This window comes from Rana temporaria, chromosome 13, assembly GCF_905171775.1.
Source record: "Rana temporaria chromosome 13, aRanTem1.1, whole genome shotgun sequence".
Lineage (NCBI taxonomy): Eukaryota > Metazoa > Chordata > Amphibia > Anura > Ranidae > Rana > Rana temporaria.
Genome location: NC_053501.1, coordinates 50,786,524 through 50,808,240, shown reverse-complemented (window position 1 = coordinate 50,808,240; position 21,717 = coordinate 50,786,524). Strand labels below are relative to the sequence as shown.

Sequence of the window (21,717 nt, the reverse complement as noted above, 5' to 3'; positions counted from 1 at the left end):
TGTACGTGTCTCTTTAAGCTCAGCCGTGGGGTCGTGAGCCGGCCCAAAGCTCCTTGACCACACCCGCAGACCCGATCACCACCGGTGTCCCGCGATCGGTCACCGGAGCTGAAGAACGGGGAGAGCTGTGTGTAAACACACCTTCCCTGTTCTTCATTGTGGCGCTGTCATTGATCGTCTGTTCCCTGATATAGGGAAAGACGATCAATGACGTCACACGACCAGCCCTGCCCCCCTACAGTTAGAAACACATATGAGGTCACACTTAACCCCTACAGTGCCCCCTAGTGGTTAACTCCTAAACTGCAATTGTCATTTTCACAGTAAACCGTGCATTTTTATAGCACTTTTTGCTGTGAAAATGACAATGGTCCCAAAAATGTATCAAAATTGTCAGATGTGTCCGCCATAATGTCGCAGTCACGAAAAAATCGCATTAGTAGTTAAAAAAAATTATTAATAAAAATGCAATAAAACTATCCCCTATTTTGTGAATGCTATAAATTTTACGCAAACCAATCGATAAACGCTTATTGCCATTTTTTTTTAACCAAAAATATGTAGAAGAATACGTATCGGCCTAAACTGAGGGGAAAAAAGTTTTTTTTATATATTTTTGGGGGATATTTATTATAGCAAAAAGTAAAAAATATTTAATTTTTTTCAAAATTGTCGCTCTATTTTTGTTTATAGCGCAAAAAAATAAAAACCGCAGAGGTGATCAAATACCACCAAAAGAAAGCTCTATTTGTGGGGGGGAAAAAACGGCAATTTTGTTTGGGAGCCATGTCGCACGACCGCGCAATTGTCAGTTAAATCGATGCAGTGCCGAATCGCAAAAAGGGGCAAGGTCCTTAACCTGCATAATGGTCCGGGTCTTAAGTGGTTAAGTAGACTTTTACTCCAAAGTTTGGCTAAGGCTCCTTTCACACTTGGGCAACCTGAAAGTCGCAAGATTTTTACGTGACTGTGTAATTTTGAGGTCTGTGAACCTTAAGTTGCATCAAAGTCTGACCAAAGTAGTGCAGGGGCTACTTTGAAGTTGCACAGATACAAATGGTACTTATTGGAAATCAATAGCAGTGTGGGGTGACCACACTTCAAGCGTATTTTTTTTTTTATTTTATTCGTGCTCAGTTGAGCATTTAAAAAAAAAAAAAAAAAACTCTCATTCCCAATAAGAGCACTAGTCAGCACTTGAGCTTATTGCTCTTCTAGTCTCATGGGCCTAGCAGTAGTTTGATAGGCATACCCTATCCAATTAGGTTTCCTATTACTGGATTACATTGAAAGTGTAAAGAGGCGCGGTCTAGTAAAAGGAAGATCTGTTCCTCAGACGCACTTTAATGGTTTAAAAAAGCATTCGGCTGGATTCACACTTGTGCGGTGCGAATTCCAGCTCTGTTATCTCTGCAGAGAGATAAGAGAGCTGTTCAGCAGATCATCTCCGTTTTAGCTGCGAATTTGGAGACCTGTGAGAAGGGGAGGGGGGAGGGGGGAAGTGTATTGAGGAGAATGAGAGAAATCCTGATGAGAAATTAACACATCTGCAAATCAGATGCGTGCCCATAGAAGATAATGGGCCTGAATTCGCACCTAAGCCGCACTGATCAATGCCTAGAAAACGCACCCGGTTTTTGAGCAATGCGCAGTGCGAATGCATCGCACATATGTGAACCAGCCTCATTAAAATCAATGTATTTTATAATGTTATGCGAATTGGATGCGGTTTAAGCTGCACTCAATACGCATAGGTGTGGACCCGGCCTTAAGGTAAAAGATCTGCTGCAAATTGCTTACTGCACGTGCGATAATAGCCACACGTTACTTGTACTGTGCTTTATTCTGGCTTCTTCCTTCTCAGCCTATTCATAGATCCATTCACAATTATGGATCAGTATGGTGAGCTGCTGTATTGAATACTGAACATCTCATTTATGCACCATGTTTGAGGTCATACAAAACTATTAACTGGCATATTTTTTTTTTCTCTTTTAGTTTGCTAAAAGTCAGTTTGTTTTTCAGTAGTTACGGTACTCTGGTCTGTTCATAGCCATTAGCGTTCATAATAATCTGTAGGGTGTTTATATATCCATTAAACTGCTTCTTTTCTAGCTACTGCAAGAAAAAGGCTCCCGAGGCTGTCAGAGTGCTTCTACCTGAGGAGACGTCTGCTTGTGTGAGTAGATTGCGCTAGTCAACACTTTGGTTTTTACATTATAGTATTGGATTTAACGTTCTTAAAGTCAAACTCTAGCCATGCTGGGGCGGGGCCACGTTTTTACTATACACCCCCCACCCCTCCTTTATCCCAACTATTCCCTTTAAGCTGAAAATGCAGTAAGCACGTGGCAAATGCAAAGCAGTGCGGTGCAACAAAAATTATTCCCACTGTCGCCTTCGATGTGCAGTACTGCCTGCTGAACATTTAACTGAAACTGAAATGGTAGTATGGGTTTTTAGACGTTGGAATAGGTGAAGAGGCGACATAACACCATCCTCACTGGATGTCAAAAGGATCACTCTTCAGAAAGTGACATAAATGTAAACAAGCCCATATAATATATTGGTCTAAAGTGCTAACATTAAAACACTCCTTATGTGACTACATGCCTACATTCTGCTTGTGGCAGTCGTATTTACAATTTGACTTCTTATAGTTCCCTGTTATTGTTTCTTGTGTCATTTTGTCAGTTTGGGAACTATGAATATGAATTCTTGCTACTGGAGTCGGTCTCTTATCCTTAACAGCCTATTAAAAAGGGAATGTTTTCTTTGCTTGACCCTGCAAGGACTGTACTGCAAAGTGGTTGTTACCCCAAAACGTGGCCTCTGTCACCTGGCCTCTCTCCTGTGCAGCTCCCCCCTCCTACCCCTCCTCTTTCCCTGTCAGCTCCGTAGTGTGTAGAGAGAACACAATCTCTCCTCACTGCCCCTCTCCTTCTCCTCACTGCCCCTCTCCTTCTCCTCACTGCCCCTCTCCTTCTCCTCACTGCCCCTCTCCTTCTCCTCACTGCCCCTCTCCTTCTCCTCACTGCCCCTCTCTTTCTCCTCACTGCTCCTCTCCTTCTCCCTCACTGCTCCTCTCCTTCTCCCTCACTGCTCCTCTCCTTCTCCCTCACTGCTCCTCTCCTTCTCCCTCACTGCCCCTCTCCCTCTTCCTCACTGCCCCTCTCCTTCTCCTCACTGCTCCTCTCCTTCTCCTCACTGCTCCTCTCCTTCTCCCTCACTGCTCCTCTCCTTCTCCCTCACTGCTCCTCTCCTTCTCCCTCACTGCTCCTCTCCTTCTCCCTCACTGCCCCTCTCCTTCTCCCTCACTGCCCCTCTCCTTCTCCCTCACTGCCCCTCTCCTTCTCCCTCACTGCCCCTCTCCTTCTCCCTCACTGCCCCTCTCCTTCTCCCTCACTGCCCCTCTCCCTCACTGCCCCTCTCCCTCACTGCCCCTCTCCCTCACTGCCCCTCTCCTCTCCCTCACTGCCCCTCTCCTCTCCCTCACTGCCCCTCTCCTCTCCCTCACTGCCCCTCTCCCTCTCCCTCACTGCCCCTCTCCTTCTCCCTCACTGCCCCTCTCCTTCTCCCTCACTGCCCCTCTCCTTCTCCCTCACTGCCCCTCTCCTTCTCCCTCACTGCCCCTCTCCTTCTCCCTCACTGCCCCTCTCCTTCTCCCTCACTGCCCCTCTCCTTCTCCCTCACTGCCCCTCTCCCTCACTGCCCCTCTCCCTCACTGCCCCTCTCCTCTCCCTCACTGCCCCTCTCCTCTCCCTCACTGCCCCTCTCCTCTCCCTCACTGCCCCTCTCCTCTCCCTCACTGCCCCTCTCCTCTCCCTCACTGCCCCTCTCCCTCTCCCTCACTGCCCCTCTCCCTCACTGCCCCTCTCCCTCTCCCTCACTGCCCCTCTCCCTCTCCCTCACTGCCCCTCTCCTCTCCCTCACTGCCCCTCTCCGCCCCTGCACCTCCCTCCCCAGGAGTGTGGAGCCTCAACACTGTGCAGAATGTGCAAAGAAAGCAGGGAAAATGCTGATTGATTATAACTATTTAGTTATGGCAGCAGAACTATAAATACAAGCTGCATTTACACAGAACTTTTTTTTTTTTTTTTTTTTTTTTTGTTTTAAATGATGATAAAAAGATAAACTTAAAATGTGTATAACGTTTAAATCTGACAAAAAAGAAAAGGGTTAATCAAGAGCTGAATAGGAAGCCTTTCATCTGTCCAAAACAGCTTCAACTGTAGTATAAAGTGTAACAAGACATTTACAGTGCATCGATCAATTGCTGTAGTAACCAAGTGATAATTGAAAAATGAGGCAATTTAAGACAAGGTTCCTACACCCTGGAAGCTTAAAGGTTTAGTCTACAGAAGAAACTGCCTATGCAAGTAAAGGGTACCTGCAGCTAAAACAGACTGTACAGTTTTTACTCCCAGAGATGGCATCCTCCCACCCTGCCTTAGTGTAAGGAGGTGTCGGGTAGGCAAAAGGGGTTTCCATCTACTATTTCTCCCTATTACTGTGGGTGAGATGCAGTTTTCTGTTGGTCACTAGGGGTCTCCCTTTCCCCTTTGGAACAGGGTGTTAGGCCCCATGCACACAAGAAGCAATTACAAACACCTCTAAACTCATGTTTTCAAAGGCAAAAACCGGCGTTTAAAACGCCCGTTTTTGCCGCTAATTGCGCAGCGTTTTGCCACGATTAGCGGCGTTTTACCGCGATTGCGGCTGTCAGCCCTTATCTCAAAGAGATTGTAGACCCTCCCAAAGTCTAAAACGCAAAAATAAAACGCTTCTGAACCCAAAATTTTGCGTCTGAAAAAACGGACATAAACCCAACTGCTTTAAAACGCCAAAAAACGTGATTGTGTGCATGGACACATAGGATAACATTAAATGTGTTCAGGGGCAGTTGAAAAAAATGCCCAAATGCCTCTGAACTCGAGTTTAGCAGCATCTCGTGTGCATGGGGCCTTACTGTATAGAGCACAGAGCAGTCACATGACCACTGCTGTGTAGAGGTCGACTGATATGGGTTTTTCTCTGGCCGATGACGATATTTAGAAATCGCGGCGGCCGATGGCTGATCTATGATGCCGATTTTTTCTTTTCTTTTTTCGGGCCGATATGTTAGGCCGATTTTTAATTCCTCCCCCCCCCCCATGCCCCCCCCCCTCATCTCATAAAATCTAACAGTTAGACCCCTTTCACACTGGGGCGTTTTTCAGGTGCTTTTGGGCTAAAAATAGCGCCTGTAAAGGGCCTGCAAAAACGGCTCCTCTGCAGTCTGTGTGAAAGCCCGAGTGCTTTCACACTGAGGCGGTGCGCTGGCAGGATGTTAAAAAAAAGTCCTGCAAGCAGCATCTTTGGAGCGGTGTATACCGCTCCTCCACCACTTCTTCCCATCAAAATGAATGACACCGCTCCCGAAGAGCCTGCAAAGCGCTTCTGCAGTGGCGCTACACGAGATCATTTAATTCCTTCATCGGCCGCTAGCTGGGATATAAGCGCCCCGCTAGCAGCCAAATGGTGCCACTAGAATGACAGTCCAGTGTGAAAGCAGCGGAGTTCCGCTGAAATAAGTAATTTGGAAGTCAAGTGAAGAAACTTTTTGCATTATACCTCCTTGTTCTCTGTGTCAAACAGGGTTATGGCAGTGGTCTTCGTCAGGCCAAAGAACAGCCGATAATACAAAAAAATTGATGGATTTATAGCAAGCAGCCATCGGGTGACGGAGGCCTCTACACGAGAGAAGGTCCATAGGGCCGAGACGCATCTCTCCTTGGCTGCTAGGCTACTGTTGTCAGTCCTCAGCTGTATCTCAAAACTCCGCTTCGGGACCCGCCTGCAACCACAATACAGCGAGGCCTCGCAAGTGTCCATAGTGCTGTGTGTGCTCTTTGGGCTTCGGCTATACTCCTCTCTTCCTGAAATACATTAATGAGAGGGAGCCAGTTCCATGCATCACAGCGTGACTTGAAGATTCTAATGCAGTATAGTGGTGGTTCTGTCCTTGTGTAAAGCCCACAAGTCCTGGTCTTGACTACCTTTGATCGCTAGTGTGCACTTAAACTAGGACATTGCTAAGATGCTCACAGCGAGATCATTCCCGCTTGTATGCACTCTCTCCCCTGTCACTGTAGTTCTGAGCTCACTAATGCTGGAGAGAGTTGACCTCCCATGTTCAGGGGTTTGAGAGCCTTGCTCCTGTGATGGGGCTGAACATTAACTGCTGAAAATGTTTTAGCGACATCCTAGCAGCAATCCCTAACAGGACGTTGCCATCTCTGGGTTTTTATGGTCAAGCTTTGGGAGATGTGTAAACGCTTGTATCAAACTTACGTCTAAGCTGCACAGTGTGCTTTTATTTTTCTGCATAGGCAGTTTCTTGTCATGTGTTTGATTGCCTTTACCACAGCAAATGAGTATTGAGGAAATTTAAATGATTTCATCTTCTCAGGTCCTGAGGAGTGCAGAGGACATTGCAGTATCCCTGGCAATAGAAAAGGCTTGCACTTGGTTAAGCACCAACATTTCAGGTAGGTTGATAAATCCATAAATATATTGTACGCTCAGGTTCATCTGTCTGCACTGATTACAAGTTGTAATTGTGCATTTCCAAGTTTTTTATTTCATTCACTCCACCTGTACATGTTTCACTTATTCTCTAAACTATACCTGCTGTGTTGGTCTTATAAATCACATTGTGGGGGGGGGGGGCGGCAGTACTAGTCGCAGGTTACTTATTGTTTGTGCTTGTGGAATGGGTGACGGCGGCCAGTTTGACATTGAGACAAAGCTGCTTGGCAAAGGCCTCAGACTAATGTTTTGAACAGTCATGGGGGATGGTGGAGTCTGGGGACATTGCTAAGTCTTAACATTTTATTAGCTATAATTTAATGTATTATTTACTTGGATCCCTTACAGCACTTATCAAAAGAGAGGTGAAGAGCACTTTTAATCGTATGGTGAAGTCACATAATATAACATCATCCCTTGTGGATAGTGCGGATGTAAAGAAGGAATGTTGTGGCGGTTGTGAGCACAACGTCACTCTCCCCTCCAGGATCGTTGGTGAAATCAAGGTATTCTAGTGATGTGTGCAGTGTCACCAGTATTCTCTTACCTCTGTTGCTCTGTAGAATCTTTACACAACGTTGTTTATTATTCCTTGCTAGGAGTTTCTCTGTGTTGCAGTTGGGCCACGTGATGGTGGTGAAGGTTTGGAATTGGCAAAGCTGAAGAGTTTTTTTGAGCGTCTCTCTCAGACTCTGAATTGCAGGAAGGTAATCACTGAATTGTGAGACTCTTGTTTACATTAAGGTCAATACGGTACAACAATTTACAATCTATTTGTGTTCTCTTTGATAGTATATAACCCTTTCAGCAGAACATCACATTGCAAGGTGTACTGTGGAGCTGGTTTCCCTTCTAGGTAAGGCTGAATCTTCACATGGCTTTTCCAGCTACATATTTTGTACACTTTTTATTTTTGTTTGGCAATCATTTAATTTTTTTTGTCCCAATCTTGCAGTGTCTGATCAAGTTCCATTGGTAGATTTCGCTTCCACTGAGCCATGTAACTTTCATGAAAATCAGCGTAAGAGGGAGATGGTCGGTCAGCTTCTACTGTCAGTACTCACAATCTGGAAGAAGGATTTTGTGGTCCCTATACCCATACAGTTAATATTTAGTGACAAAAATATGAAGTATTTTATGGAAGTCCATACACGGGAGGTAAGATCAGCCAATGTCTTCTACTTATGGAATATTACCCTTATTTGCTGATAGAATTGAGGATTGCTTATAATAGTTCAAAAAGCCTAGAAAGACAGTTGTATTGTCATTCTATTTCAGCACATGAAAAAACACACCTTTTGCCTTTTGAAGTAAGCATGATTATACAAGCTCTAATTTATAATTATTGTTACATTATACTGTATATCCAGCAAGTATCTAGTGCCCAATACTGGACATATTACATTTGGGTGACGTATGTTGGATAGATGGCTGGCCTGGCTTAAATCAACCACTTGCCTCATGTTTTGAGGGCTACAGTTTTTTTAATGTTTTCCCTTTTCTTTCAATAAAGTGGTTCTAAAGGCAGAAGTGTTTTTTTTTATTAATATTTATGCAGTCAGTGAGCCAATGAAGAGAGGGGTGGTGGGGTTGAGCCGTGGCTGAATGGACACACAGCAGCTTGTTTGGGGGGGGTGGTTAGAAATGCAGCATGTGCTGTAGTACTCTCCTTAATCAATATGGGTATATGTAAATATGTGCTTATTTAGCTGATTGAGCTGTTTCAGTCTGGTGGTACAGTTTGTTGTCATTAATTCTCTTATGTACAGCAGTGGGGATTGTTTGCCGCCTTAGTGCAACAACTGCTTGAGTTAGGCCTTCTACAGCACGATGAACTCGAAAAACACATCTGCAGGCTCCAAAAGTACAAGTGGCCATTGGTAAGCTTTCCTTATTATTGGGGGTTAATGCTCAACAATGTTTCTGGCCTCCAAAGATCTTATAATTGAGGGGTGTAAAAATATGTTTGTAATAAAACTGCATTTCTTTCACACCAGGACCTGTTGTCTGATCTGGACCAGTTGGCACTTGGCTCAGAAAACCACAAAGAGCCAAAAGACCCAACAGGTATACTTGTGCCACAGACGGGGGCTGAAATAATTGCTCCTAGTTAGTGCCTGGGACATCATTTGTGTCTTCCTACGACTGATGCTGCTAACTGTGCCATATGTTCCACTTGTCTGCCAACAGCTGCTGCCCCAATAGAAGGTACATCTCTATGAACTTATACTGCACACAGCTGGTTCACTGGGCAGCCGGAGCCAAGAGCACAACACTTTTTTTTTTACAGAACTTTATATTTGTCCGGTTTGTAATATTTTTTTATTTCAACTGGTATTTTGGAACCCTATGGGTGTTTTTATATTGCTATTTTTACAGCCTGCTAAGAAACCTTGTAAAATATTTGGGTTTATTAAGGCGCAGTCCACCCAAGCATATTTCTATAAAAAAAAAAGTAAATAATCTGGTGGGCAGATTGTTCTGCTGGTATCTCATGTCTCCTGGGGACTCCAGCAGTGAGAAATCACCGCTACAGCTCTGTTCTCATCCAATTTTGGATATTGTTACACCTCCGCTGCCTATAATACCCAATAAAAAAGATTGCCAGTGGGGACCCCTTGTGATGGTTGCAGCAGGTATTCAGACTCAAGCACAGAGAGTTGGCCACTGAAGAGATTCAACAAAGTGTTAAATGGGTGCTGGAAATTTGAATCACTTAATGAAATGGCAGTTTTAGGTTTTACTAACCGTTTAAGACGATCACAGAAAAGAGCACTTGCATTTTAAATGTTTTATATGAAACCAGAGCTTAAAAAGTAATCACTTGAGGTTGTCTTCCTGGAGGTAGGTGCCTTTTGTGTAATGGTACATTTAGACCCTGTACATATGAACTTCAGTATGTGAAATTCAAGGGTGCACAGGAAGCATTTACAAGGTACTTATAAAGCGATCAGTAAGTTTCTAGCAACTTTGTTCAAACATTTTCCACAAAGTTCAGCTGCAGTTTAATGGTGATAAACAGATCCTAATGGGAATGCTGGCTGACGTGTTAAACAAGCAGCTAGCAGGCTTCAACAGGCTGCCAGTAGAGCTGAAGCTGAACCTGATAGCGGCTTTTTTTCAAGTGGTGGCACTCCCATTAAGACATATTTTTATCTACAACATAAATCCTTAGTGCTTGCACCTGTCATGTGACATCCCTAAATAAGTCTATTCAAAGAAACTTGATGCGTTTCACATATTCACAAATAAATCCATCATAAAACATGTTTTAGTCAAAAACTTATTGCATTCTGTGGTTAAAATATATTGGGTAAAGCTCTTTAATGCCTGGAATTCCCAGGGATTAAAGAGAACTGTACCCAAAAAATCTTAATTATAGAATGTCTATGCAGCTGAATAGATGGGTTTTTATTTTTTTTAAGATATGTTTTGAATAAAGTATGTTTTATAACGGTTTTATTTATGAATATGTGAAATGCCTAAAACATCCCCACCCAGACTCCTTTCTTTGTTTAGACGTATCTTTATTTTCCCAGGCTGAAACCATTTGTTTTAAAAGCTTCAACAAAGCTGATGGAAAGTTTTACAAAAGCCTGCTGTATACACTGCTTGTTCCACAAGATGAAGCCCAATGTGCACAAGGCCTAACTGTAGGCTAGTTAGAGAGGAAAGACATTCGGCTCAGTTCACAATACATGAATACACGTTTTTTGCCATATCTATTATTACGTCCAATTATGTGACGCTCATTTGCAGCTGTCATAAGTTTTACGACAGATAATGATCATTTATATATTAAAGAACTGAACTACTTGCTTATGAAAGGCACACAATCATGGCATGTTGGTACAGAAATGAAATCTGGGTTCAAGTATATTTTTTCTTGCAATATGTTTTGTTTTTTTAAGCTGGTTGCTTAGAATATGGCATTGGAAGTCATTTCAGAGCTCATTGCTCAAGAAAGTGTCATATCTAAATATATAGTGTGGGAAATATTGCCAGTCCCGGTAAACATTAAGTTGAAATATCGCAGGATCCCAGGTAGCCATCCATGTCTGCAGCCTACAGCAAACCTATATAGAGAAAATACAGAGACTGCCTAAAAATGTAAATTGTCATTCTCTTACCCCAATATGATTCAGAAGAATACAATGCAGCTGGAGAAGTCAGAATGTCTGGTCTGCATATTTGTTTTTTTCAGTAATTAAAAAAATATTGAAACCTTGAAATCCTCACAACACTCGTGAAAATAGTATTTTCAAACGTGACAGTTCAGTCATTTTTCATTAAATGTTTTTAATTATTTTAAATACTTGAGCCTTTTACAGTGTTAATGAATTGCTCCTTTATCACTGACAGGTAAATGTTTGTAAATAACTAATTCATATATGAAAGTTAAGAAATACAAATAATAAAATCATTTTGTGGACGCTTCTGCCACTTCCTGCCTACATGTATTCGCTCCAGCCTCTATTGCATATCATTATTTTGTACCTACCTACTCAGTGACAGCAGGAATCATACTTATATGTGTGGCATGGTCACTTAGTCTGCTATAGGGATGGGAGAATGAGACGGGGTGACAAGTGAGATTTCTTTATAGTACACCATGAGACACAGAGCCTTTATCTTTACATAATGGGTTAAGGGTCACCAGCGGTGATTGGCCACTGGCACAACCAATTGAAGACAGTTCCCCTCCATATAACCCCTCCCATCAGGGAAGCACCTCAGTTTTTTCGCCAGCGTCTAAAGGTATCCAAGACGCCAATAGTTACGCTGAAACTGGATGGGATTTGGGCCTCATGCAAGAGGCGTCGCCTGTAATGTCTCTCTTCAGAGGACTGGGCTCTAGGGTCCAGCATTTTCGCTACAGCAGCTAAAAGTCCTGGTTAGAGTCTTTTACAAGTCCCAGGGGAGAGGTATCCTTTAAATAGGAACCCATATCCCTGAAGGTTGGCACACAAAACCAGCTGAGATGGGTGAAGATTGGTGTTGTCTGAATTTTTTCAGCAGAAAAAACCTGTGGCGGGGATAAAGGTAAGAGAAAAGGAATCCTAAGAACAAGCTTAAGGATCTTTTTCAAACTATGAGTAGGGTGTTTTCTCTCTCTTGGCCACTAGAGGGAATAAAGAGCTGAGTTTCACTCACCTCACTCTGTAAGAATGTCAGATCCGTAGGACAGGCACATTCCTTCTGCTGCAGAGCTCTACATAAACAAGGCCACAGCTGCTCTCCTCCTAACGCAGAAAGGTAAGAGCCGTTAGAGACAGCATGGTATAAGCAGGGAGGCTCTCCTTGATCCCTCACAGCTGCCTGGCACGTGGATTCAAAATATGGTGCTCAGACAGGAGCCATTAAAGGATCGTGGAGGCCAGCAGCTCTTCCCTTGGGGACTCAGCAGGGGCACGTAAGCTCTATGTGGTTGGTAGGGCACTACCAAGAGAGACACCCACTCTATGGCATGAAACTGTTTTAAGTTGCATACTTTATGTAGATTGCTAAACTGAGCACAGTAGTATATGCCTTTTGGTACCTCGGCTTGTTGCTTGTTAATATGTCTTCCCTTAGAGAAAATTCAGGGACTAAAGACAAGAAAGCAACGCCGCCTGAGATGGGAGGCTCTAACCGTACCTGCTCTGTACCTTCCTCCCCTGTAAATCTTGATATACCAATACAGGAGGAGCCATTGCCACTATCAGGAGTAACTATTTCTCCAGTGGCACCTGGGCCTGCATATGTCACTGAGGACACTTATTGTAGCCATGGAAAAATTAGAAGGGAAAATCGCTACGCTAATCGCAAAGTCCTCACAAAAGGACAAGAAGTGGATCTCCTTCGGCGGTTTTTGTTCCTCTTTCAGAAGGGTCTGAAGAGAAGGATGAGGTAACACCGACAGAGGACAGGGATGAGGAGTCGGACGGACCAGGGTTTTCAGAGGAACCCTTTTCTGCTTCCCAGTTGCTAAGATCACAGGTCAAATGTTATGTTGAAACAGTGCGTACTGCATTCAGCTTGCCCTCTTCGGAGTTTACTGAATCACCTGTCTCCTCCCTGGGCTCATTAAAATCCCTGCAGGGTGCATGTTCTTTTCCGGGTTCATCCTTTATTAAAAATACTAATCTACGCAGACTGGTTACATCCAGATAAGCGTTTCTCACCTCCAAAGAAGTTTGATATTTTTTATCCTATGGAGGAAGAATTTTCCAAGAAGTGGCGCCTGCCTGCAGTAGATGCAGCCATTTCTTGGGTAAATAAGAACCTGACTTGTCCAGTGGATAATGTACAGGTGTTCAAAGACCCTTCGGAAAAGAAACTGGAATCTTTCCTGAAATCTTCCTTTCTTCTGGCTGGGTCAGTCGCCCAACCAGCTGTAGCAGCAGTAGGCATGTGCCAGGTAAAACCAGGCCTGAAGGAGCTGCCTTATGTTTTACAATTGACACTATGAGAGATTTGCTTCTGAAAGCATCGCGTCTCACGCTCCAGCTGGTGCATATGCACAGAATTCTTTGGCTAAATAAGCATTGGTCTGCAGAGGCACCATGCAAAAAGCTTTTGGCTAGTTTCCCCTTCCATGGCGAACGCCTCTTTGGGGAAGATTTGGAGAAATATATCCAAAAGATATAGAGTGGGAAGACCACTCTATTACCAGAGAAGAAGAGACCTCGTTTTAAACGTTCTCTCTCCCCGGCTCCTGGTAAATCTACCTCCAGCCAGTGGCGACTGCATTTTCAGCCAGCCACAAAGGCTAAAGAAGGCAAGGCCCAGAAGAACAAGAAGCAGTGGGGTTCAAGGGCTAACAAGCAAAGCCTCTGCATGAAGAGGCACCCCCCGCTCGGGCCAAGTGGGAGGGGGGGGCGGCTTTGTCAGTTTTCAGCGGCATGGCAGACAGAAATTCAGGACAGATGGGTAGTATCCACAGTATCCCTAGGGTACAAGCTGGAATTTTGAGAGATCCCATCTTCTCAGTTCCGAAGCTCAAGGCTTTCCAGGGATCCTTTAAAAAGAGCGTCCTTCAAAGGATTGGATCACTTGCTGTCACAAGGGGTGATCACAGAAGTACCCTTAAAGGAGCAGGGTTTTATTCAAACCTCTTTGTAATCCCAAAGCCAAACAGAGACGTCAAACCCATTCTGGAACTAAGATTTCTAAATCCGTTTCGGAACATTTGCCATTTCCGAATGGAAACTATTAGATCGGTGGTCGCCACCCTACAAGGCGGAGAATTCATGGCGTTAATAGACCTCAAAGCCTATTCATCCCGCTCACCAAAGATTTTTAAGGTTTGCGGTAGAACATCGCCACTTTTAGTTTGTGGCTCTGCCCTTTGGTGTGGCTACCGCCCCTAGCCCCTCTGTTGGCAAACCTCAGAGCACAAGGCATAGTGATAACAGCCTATCTAGACGATCTACTTTTTATAGATCAGTCAGTGGCAAAATTAGATCAGGCTGTGCTCACCACTATAAGATACCTGGAGCATTTAGGATGGATTGTAAACTTACAAAAATACTCTCTACAAGCCCAAAGAAGGGTAGAATACTTGGGCATGATCATAGACACAACCCAAAGCCGGGTATTCCATCTATTTGCCTTTGCATGGGGCTATTGGGGTAGATTGTAGCCTCCTTCGAGGCCGTCCCTTATGCCCAGTTTGACTCGAGACTACTTCAGGGCAGTATTCTAACCGCCTGGAACAAGAAGATCCAAGCTCTGGATTTACCCATGCGCCTGTCTCCACGGGTGCACCAAAGCTTCAGTTGGTTAAAGACCAAAAACTTGCAGAAAGGAAGATCCTTTTCCCCAGTCACCTGGAAGGTGGTGTCTACGGATGCCAGCCTAGGAGCAGTATTGGAAGAAGCCTCAGCCCAGGGAACCTGGGCCAAGACCGAAAGGAGCCTGCCCATCAACATACTGGAAATTCGGGCAGTATACTTAGCCCTCAAAACCTGGACAAGCAGGTTACAGGGCCACCCAGTTTGGATTCAATCCGACATTGCTACTGCAGTAGCTTACATCAATCACCAAGGAGGCACCCGCAGTCAAGGCACTCAGAGGGAGGTGAATCGGATTTTGACATGGGCAGAACATAATATTCCTTGTCTCTCTGCAATTCTCATCCCAGGGGTAGAGAACTGGCAAGTGGACTATCTGAGTCGCCAGCAGCTGTCACCAGGAGAGTGGTCTCTCCACCCCGAGATCTTTCAGGCCATATGCCAGAGATGAGGGACCCCGGATATAGACCTGTTGGCTTCCAGATTCAACAGGAAGTTGGACAACTTTGTGTCCAGGACAAGAGATCCTCTGGCCTACAGGTCGGATGCTCTGGTGGTCCAGTGGAATCTCTTCTCACTGATCTATGCATTTCCTCCGATCGCTCGAATCTTAGTGGCCCCCGATTTGGCCCAGAAGACCTTGGTACACTGAGATCATAAAGATGGCGGTAGGAACACCTTGGAAGCTTCAGGTTCGTCACGCCCTGCTGTCGCAAGGTCCAGTGTTCCATCCTTCCTTACAAACTCTAAGTTTTACAGTTTGGCTGCTGAGACTCGCATTCTGTGGAAGAGAGGGTACTTTCTACAATTATTAATACCAGAAAGCCAGTTTCCAGGCTTATTTACTAGAGTCTGGAAAGCATATGTTTCATGGTGTGGAATCCTCAAGGATATGACATAAATAGGATTCTTGCCAGCTAGGAGTGGATATGAAATTCGCCCTTCGAGCTGATATTTGACCCCTAATGGTACTATCAGTCTTCTTTCAAAGACCACTGGCATCTCATTCCCTGGTGCGGGCCTTCATTCCGGGGATACTGCGGATCAATCCGCCAGTCAAGTCTCCCTTGTGCCCATGGGATCTGAATCTAGTATTATCAGTGTTGCAGAAGCAACCCTTTGAACCTATTAGCCATATGCCGCAGGAAGTTGGCCTTTTTGATCGCCATCTCTTCAGCTAGAAGGGTATCTGAATTAGCAGCTCTTTCCTGTAAAGAGCCTTAGTTTGTCATAAAGACAAAATTGTATTACGACCCCATCCTGCCTTTTTACCTAAGGTGGTGTTGGCGTGGTGGTGTTGTCCTGCCTTCCTTTTTTCTGGATCCGCAGACAGCGGAGGAAAAATTATTACACTCTCTGGGTCTCGTGAGAGCAGTAAAGGTGTATCTGCAGGCAACCGCTCAGATGTGCACCGGATGGTCCCAGGAAGGGACAAGCGGCATCAAGATCCACTATCTCCAGGTGGATTCAACAGGCAATTATTCAAGCCTGTGGTTTAAAGAAGAGGACTCCACCTTTTTCTGTTAGGGAGCACTCTACCAGGGCGATAAGCGCTTTATGGGCAGTGCACCACCAGGCTTCGGTGATTTAGATCTGTAAAGCTGCAACTTGGTCCTCAGTCCACACATTTTCCAAATTTTATCAGGTGGACGTGAAAGGACAGGAGGATGCTGCCTTTGGGCAAAGTGTGCTGCAGGCAGCGGTATAAAGCTTCTGGACCATGGCAGCCTGCTTGATCTGTGTTTCCCCCCCCCCCCCCCTTCATATGGATCATTGCTCTGGGACGTCCCATTATGTAATGATTTAAGGCTCTGTGTCCCGTGGTGTACAATAAAGAAAACAGGATTTTTAAAACCGCTTACCTGTAAAATCCTTTTCTTGGAGTACACCACGGGACACAGAGGCCCCCCCCCCTTCTTATGGGAACCCTTATTGCTTGCTACAAAACTGAGGCGCTTCCCTGATGGGAGGGGTTATATGGAGGGGGAACTGTCTTCAATTGGTTGTACCAGTGTCCAATCACTGCTGGTGACCCTTAACCCATTATGTAAAGATAAATGCTCTGTGTTTCGTGGTCCACTCCAAGAAAAGGATTTTACAGGTAAGCCGTTTTAAAAATCCTGTTTTCTTTATCGTACACCACAGGATTTTTTGGGAGATAATTGTCACCCCATAGCAAACGCTTTAACACTGTTCCCTGCGTGGCACCACCACCTATTATTTAAAAGGTGTTTGTATAGCCAAACCCTTTACTTTTAATTCTGAATGGGAAGGGTTTGAACCTCTGTCTATTTTTTGCCCTCCTATATCCTGTTAGGAGAGAAGTGTAAGAAAATCTGCCCGAGAACACAACAGCAAATGAGAAAAATGATTTCACTTCTCTAAACAAGTGTCCTCATTGAAAGGTTTTCTGTTCAGATTCAGAATATTTTATTAATCTCCTTTAAGACTTAAAAATGTAGGATTAGATTAGCTTTTCTAGTGGGAAGAACTGTGTTGGGCATCCTTCACAGTAATTTAGCCGCATACACTGGATTCCAGTGGCAAGAATCAGTACATTTTTTGCAGCTGGAATGACAGGTGCATATAAATATCAATGGCCACTCAGACTGTACAAAGTAACGAAAGGCTGGCAGCAGCTGTCACATGTACAGTGAGGGAAAAAGTATTAAATCCCATGCTGATTTTGTACGTTTGCCCACTGATAAAGAAATGATCAGTCTATAATTTTAATGGTAGGTTTAGTTTAATAGTGAGTTATAAATTGATTTGCATTTCAAATTAGTGAAATGAGTATTTGACCCCTTCGCAAAACATGACTTAGTACTTGGTTGCAAAACCCTTGTTGGCAATCGGAGGTCAGACCTTTCTTGTAGTTGGCCACCAGGTTTAAACACATCTCAGAAGGGATTTTGTCCCACTCCTCTTTGCAGATCCCCTCTCCAAGTCATTGTTTTGAGGCCGACATTTGGTAACTTGAACCTCCATGCATTTTCTATGGGATTAAGGTCTGGAGACTGGCTAGGCCACTCCAGGACCTAAATATGCTTCTTCTTGAGCCACTTCTTTGTTGCCTTGGGTCATTGTCATGCTGGAGTACCCATCCATGACCTGGCTGAGGGAATGAAGTTCTCACCCAAGATTTGACAGTACATGGCCCTGTCCATCGTCCCTATACACCTCCAAAGAATATGTTTTTCACCTCCATGTTTGACAGAGGGGATGGTGTTCTTGGGGTCATAGGCAGCATTCCTCCTCGTCCAAACACGTTGAGTTGATGCCAAAGAGCTTGATTTTGGTCTCATCTGACCAAAACACTTTCACCAAGTTCTCCTCGGAATCATTCAGATGTCCATTAGCAGACTTCAGACTGGCCTGTACATGTGTTTTCTTAAGCAGGAGGACCTTGCGGGCGCTGCAGGATTTCAGTCCTTCACAGCGTAGTGTTACCAATTGTTTTCTTGGTGACTATGGTCCCAGCCGCCTTGAGATCATTGATAAGATTCTCCTGTGTAGTTCTGGGCAGATTCCTTGGCGTTCTCATGATCATTAAAATGCCACAAGGTGAGATCTTGCATGGGGCACCAGTCTGAGGGAGATTGAGAGTCATTTTGTGTTTCTTCCATTTGTGAACAATCACACCAACTGTTGTCAGCCTTGTGTAGGTCTACAATCTTGTCCCTGACATCCTTGGACAGCTCTTTGGTTTTGGCCATCATGGACAGATGGATTCTGATTGATTGCTTCTGTGGACGGGTGTCTTTTATACAGGTAACAATCTCAGATTAGGAGCACTCTCTTTGAGAGTGCTCCTAATCTGAGCTCATTACCTGTATAGAAGATACCTGGGAGCCAGAAATATTTTTGATTGCTAGGGGATCAAATATTTATTTCACTGAATAAAATGCAAATCAATTTATAACTTTTCTGAAATGCATTTTTGTTATGATTATTCTATAATTTTAATGGTAGGTTTATTTTAACAGTAAGAGAATATCTTTGTCAGTGATGCAAATGTACAAAATCAGCAGGGGATCAAATACTTTTTTCCCTCACTGTAGCAGCACCTCTGAGGTAAGGGACGTGTTTAAGCTGGCTGTGCCGCTATATTCGAACAGCGATGGCTGCTGTCATTTTGTACAGGCTGAGCAGCTGTCCCTCTTTGCATGCACCTGTCATTTCAGCTGAATGAATCTGCTGTATGTGGCTAAACGTCTGTGTAAAGGAGGCCTTATACATCCATAAATTAAAGTGATTCTAAATGCAATTTTTTTTTTTTTTAAATAACAAACCTGTTACACTTACCTGCTCAGTGCAATGTTTTTTTTACAGAGCAGCCTCGATTCTCCTATTCTGAGGTCCCCCGTCGGTATTCTGGGATCCATGCACTCATTCCCAAGCCAGCTCTGTGTGTCCATTGTCACACAGCATGGCTTGGCCCACTCTCCTCACTGGCTGTAATTGACAGCAGCGGGAGCCATTGGTTCCCGCTGCCTCTGTTAAACAAGGGGAGAAAGAGAAACGATGCTCTTGTGCATATCGCTGGATTAAGATCAAGCTTAGGTAAGTATTTAACCACTTCCCGCCCAAGGACGTCATATGGGGTCCTGGTCTTTCAGTGGGGATATCTGAATGATGGGTGCAGCTACAGGCATCGTTCAGATATCACTATTTTCAGCTAGCGATTCTGTGCACCATAAGAATAATCATGGCGGCAGTTCCGCCACTTGATCATTCTTATAGATGACGGGAGGGGACTTTGTCCCTCCAGCCGCCATCCGGTGTTTCTCCGGGCTCTCGCGTACACAATGTTCAAATCTCTGCTGGACAGTAGGTATATTTCACTGAAATTTGGAAAAAAGTAGCGCGGTTTAATCAATTTAGTATTGATTTCTATTCATTTATTTTTAATTACTTTAGTTGTGGTTACTCATTATCTCTCCACTTTGTGCTGGTTCTGTTTTTTTTAACCCCTCATTCATACCTTTAAAACCACTTTAAGCCCCCATTCTTACGACCTTGTCATGCGATTTAATAGTCCCAAGTCACACGCCATTGGAACCGTTCATATTGCCATGATTCATGTTGCAGCAATTATGAAAAAAGGTTCCTGCACTACTTTTTACCAATTTAATTGCGACTTGCATAAACTCTTGTTAAATGAAGTTGCAAGCTGCAATTAAATCGTCATGGTAAATCGCACTGATTTGAGGCTTTGCAATCATGCTGAAGTTGCACAATTTCATATTCACACCAGTGTGAAGCAGGTCAAAGAGTAATTTTAGTAACATTTTAGGTCCTTCCTTTCTTGCAGTCTCAGGTTGTGTCATGAATCAAAGTGTTTTCAATGTTCACATTACATGTCCAAAGGAGAAAACCAAATGCATTTTTTAACACTTCAGAACCCAAAATGATGTATATTTTTGTACACATGTATATATGTAAGTGATTAATATTTTCATATGTTTACAAGAACTGTACTGCTGTAGCAAAATACACACACAAATCTTCGCATTCATGTTTTTAATACAGGGATAGATTACAAACTTAAATCCAAAGCAAGCATATACATATATAAATAAATTATATTGTAAACATAAAAAAACTGTGTACATTTATATAAAAATAAACTTTTCGCTGTACAGAAAACTGTATCCTTCAGAATTCTTTCTACATGGTGAAGTTTGTCCTTTTTAATAACAAAATTGTGTTGTACAGTGCTAAGAGAGCAAAGTTCACATTAAGCAATATTCTTGGCTAAAAAATAGTTGTGGACACGACCAGGTTTAAAATAATTTGCTGGTTTTCCAAATCTCATTGTCAATGTTTTCAAGTGATAAATCCATTTTGTGTGGCCATCGTCCCTAAAACATGCAGACAGATCACCCAATGAGCCTCATAAGTCCATGGGATTCCAGATACTGGGAAGTTGAAACACATGGTACCTCCTGATTGGTTGGTGAGTCTGCCCATCACAATTATAGGCCAGTAAGGAGGTGGAGCAAAGAACAGTGGTGTGTAGGACTGTACAATGAAGCACTTGGTAGCAGGGCTGGAAGTGAATATTTTAAGTGACTACCACTCTGATGGTGGGAGAAAAAAAATTAAAGGGACAGCGGCACTCCTTTAACAAACATTTTGCACCCTTCAATGGATGTCTTTGAAGTCCTGGGAGATTGCTGGGTTAAGCTTTCTAGATGATTAGCAAAGACCTACTGATTGTGATATTCAAATTTCTGCTTACAAGCCCAGAATAAAACGTACACAAGTGTACTTGAAATTGAAAACCAGAATGGCAACAATAATGCACCATATTAATTTTCTATCAATCTGCAAGCGGGGTGGCACTTTTCAGAAGTCCGATCAATGATTGTTAAGCAAATATTTCAGTCCTTCTGGGTGATGTGTGTACATTACAAGGATTTTAACAAACTTTGTTGCAGATTCCTACCTTTTGTTGTTCTGAAGAAATTCTTGTTTGTTCCTTTTTACTAAGTGGGTTCATAATTATCAATCGGCTGCTGGGCATAAATGAGGAAAGCTGTTGGGCCTGCATCCCTTTAGATATGATTTCCTATTGGGAGAATCTCACCAAAAATAAAGATTTTGGTGTGTGGTGTGGCAACAAAGAAGGTGGAATTCACCTCCAACATTCACTTCCATGTGTTGCCAAGGTTTTTCTGCGGAGTCACTGGGCTGTCAGACGCCTGCAGTCTTTAGTAAAGATCGGAAGCTGGTGGCACCAGCGCCTGATCATGTGACAGTTGGTCACATGATCAGGTAGTCCTTCCCGCTCCCCGATCATGTGACAGTTGGTCACATGATCAGGTAGTCCTTCCCACTCCCCGATCATGTGACAGTTGGTCACATGATCAGGTAGTCCTTCCCACTCCCCAGGTCTAAAGGCCCTTGTTCAAGGGATGTCAGGGCTTGGCATAAAAAGGTTAAAGTCTGCTAGTTCTTTTTTACCCTTTCAGATGTACAATATAAGAGGCATTGAGAAGGGTGATGATAACTTGCAGTTACAGATCCAGATCCGATTCTCGAATATTGCAGTCAGTTATGAGTTGAGTTCTGGTTGCTATGGGTTACTCTACGTTGCACATTATTATTGTGCATTCGTGTTGTTTTATCTAGTTATTGACCGGTCATAGGCTGGGGGGGTATATTAAAGCTGGCCATACACTGGGGCAGATTTACTAAAACTGCAGCACTCAGAATCTGGTGCAGCTGTTAATGGTAGCTAATCTGCTTACGGCTTGTTCAATTATTATACAGGATTTATATAGTGCCAACCGTTTACGCTGTGCTTTATAATATAAAGGGATACAATAGGGTTAGGAGAGCCCTGCTTCTGGGAGCTTACAATCTA

The 21,717-nt window shown here is 43.7% G+C and overlaps 1 protein-coding gene across 2 annotated transcripts in view; it reads left to right on the top strand.

Annotated features, from left to right (window-relative positions):
• The window catches only part of CDAN1 (codanin 1), a 75,730-nt gene extending 64,708 nt beyond the window's left edge, over positions 1-11,022 (top strand). The window contains exons 21-28 of one of the 2 annotated variants that reach the window (XM_040333113.1): positions 2,116-2,179; positions 6,452-6,530; positions 6,919-7,076; positions 7,170-7,277; positions 7,363-7,426; positions 7,526-7,728; positions 8,343-8,450; positions 8,568-11,022. In XM_040333113.1, coding sequence (XP_040189047.1) covers positions 2,116-2,179; positions 6,452-6,530; positions 6,919-7,076; positions 7,170-7,277; positions 7,363-7,426; positions 7,526-7,728; positions 8,343-8,450; positions 8,568-8,684 — 901 coding nt within the window. In that variant the 3' untranslated portion in view covers positions 8,685-11,022. Of the gene's footprint in view, positions 1-2,115; positions 2,180-6,451; positions 6,531-6,918; positions 7,077-7,169; positions 7,278-7,362; positions 7,427-7,525; positions 7,729-8,339; positions 8,451-8,567 lie in introns of both variants that reach the window. The other variant, XM_040333112.1, reaches the window with a different exon arrangement.
• Positions 11,023-21,717: the final 10,695 nt, after the last annotated feature.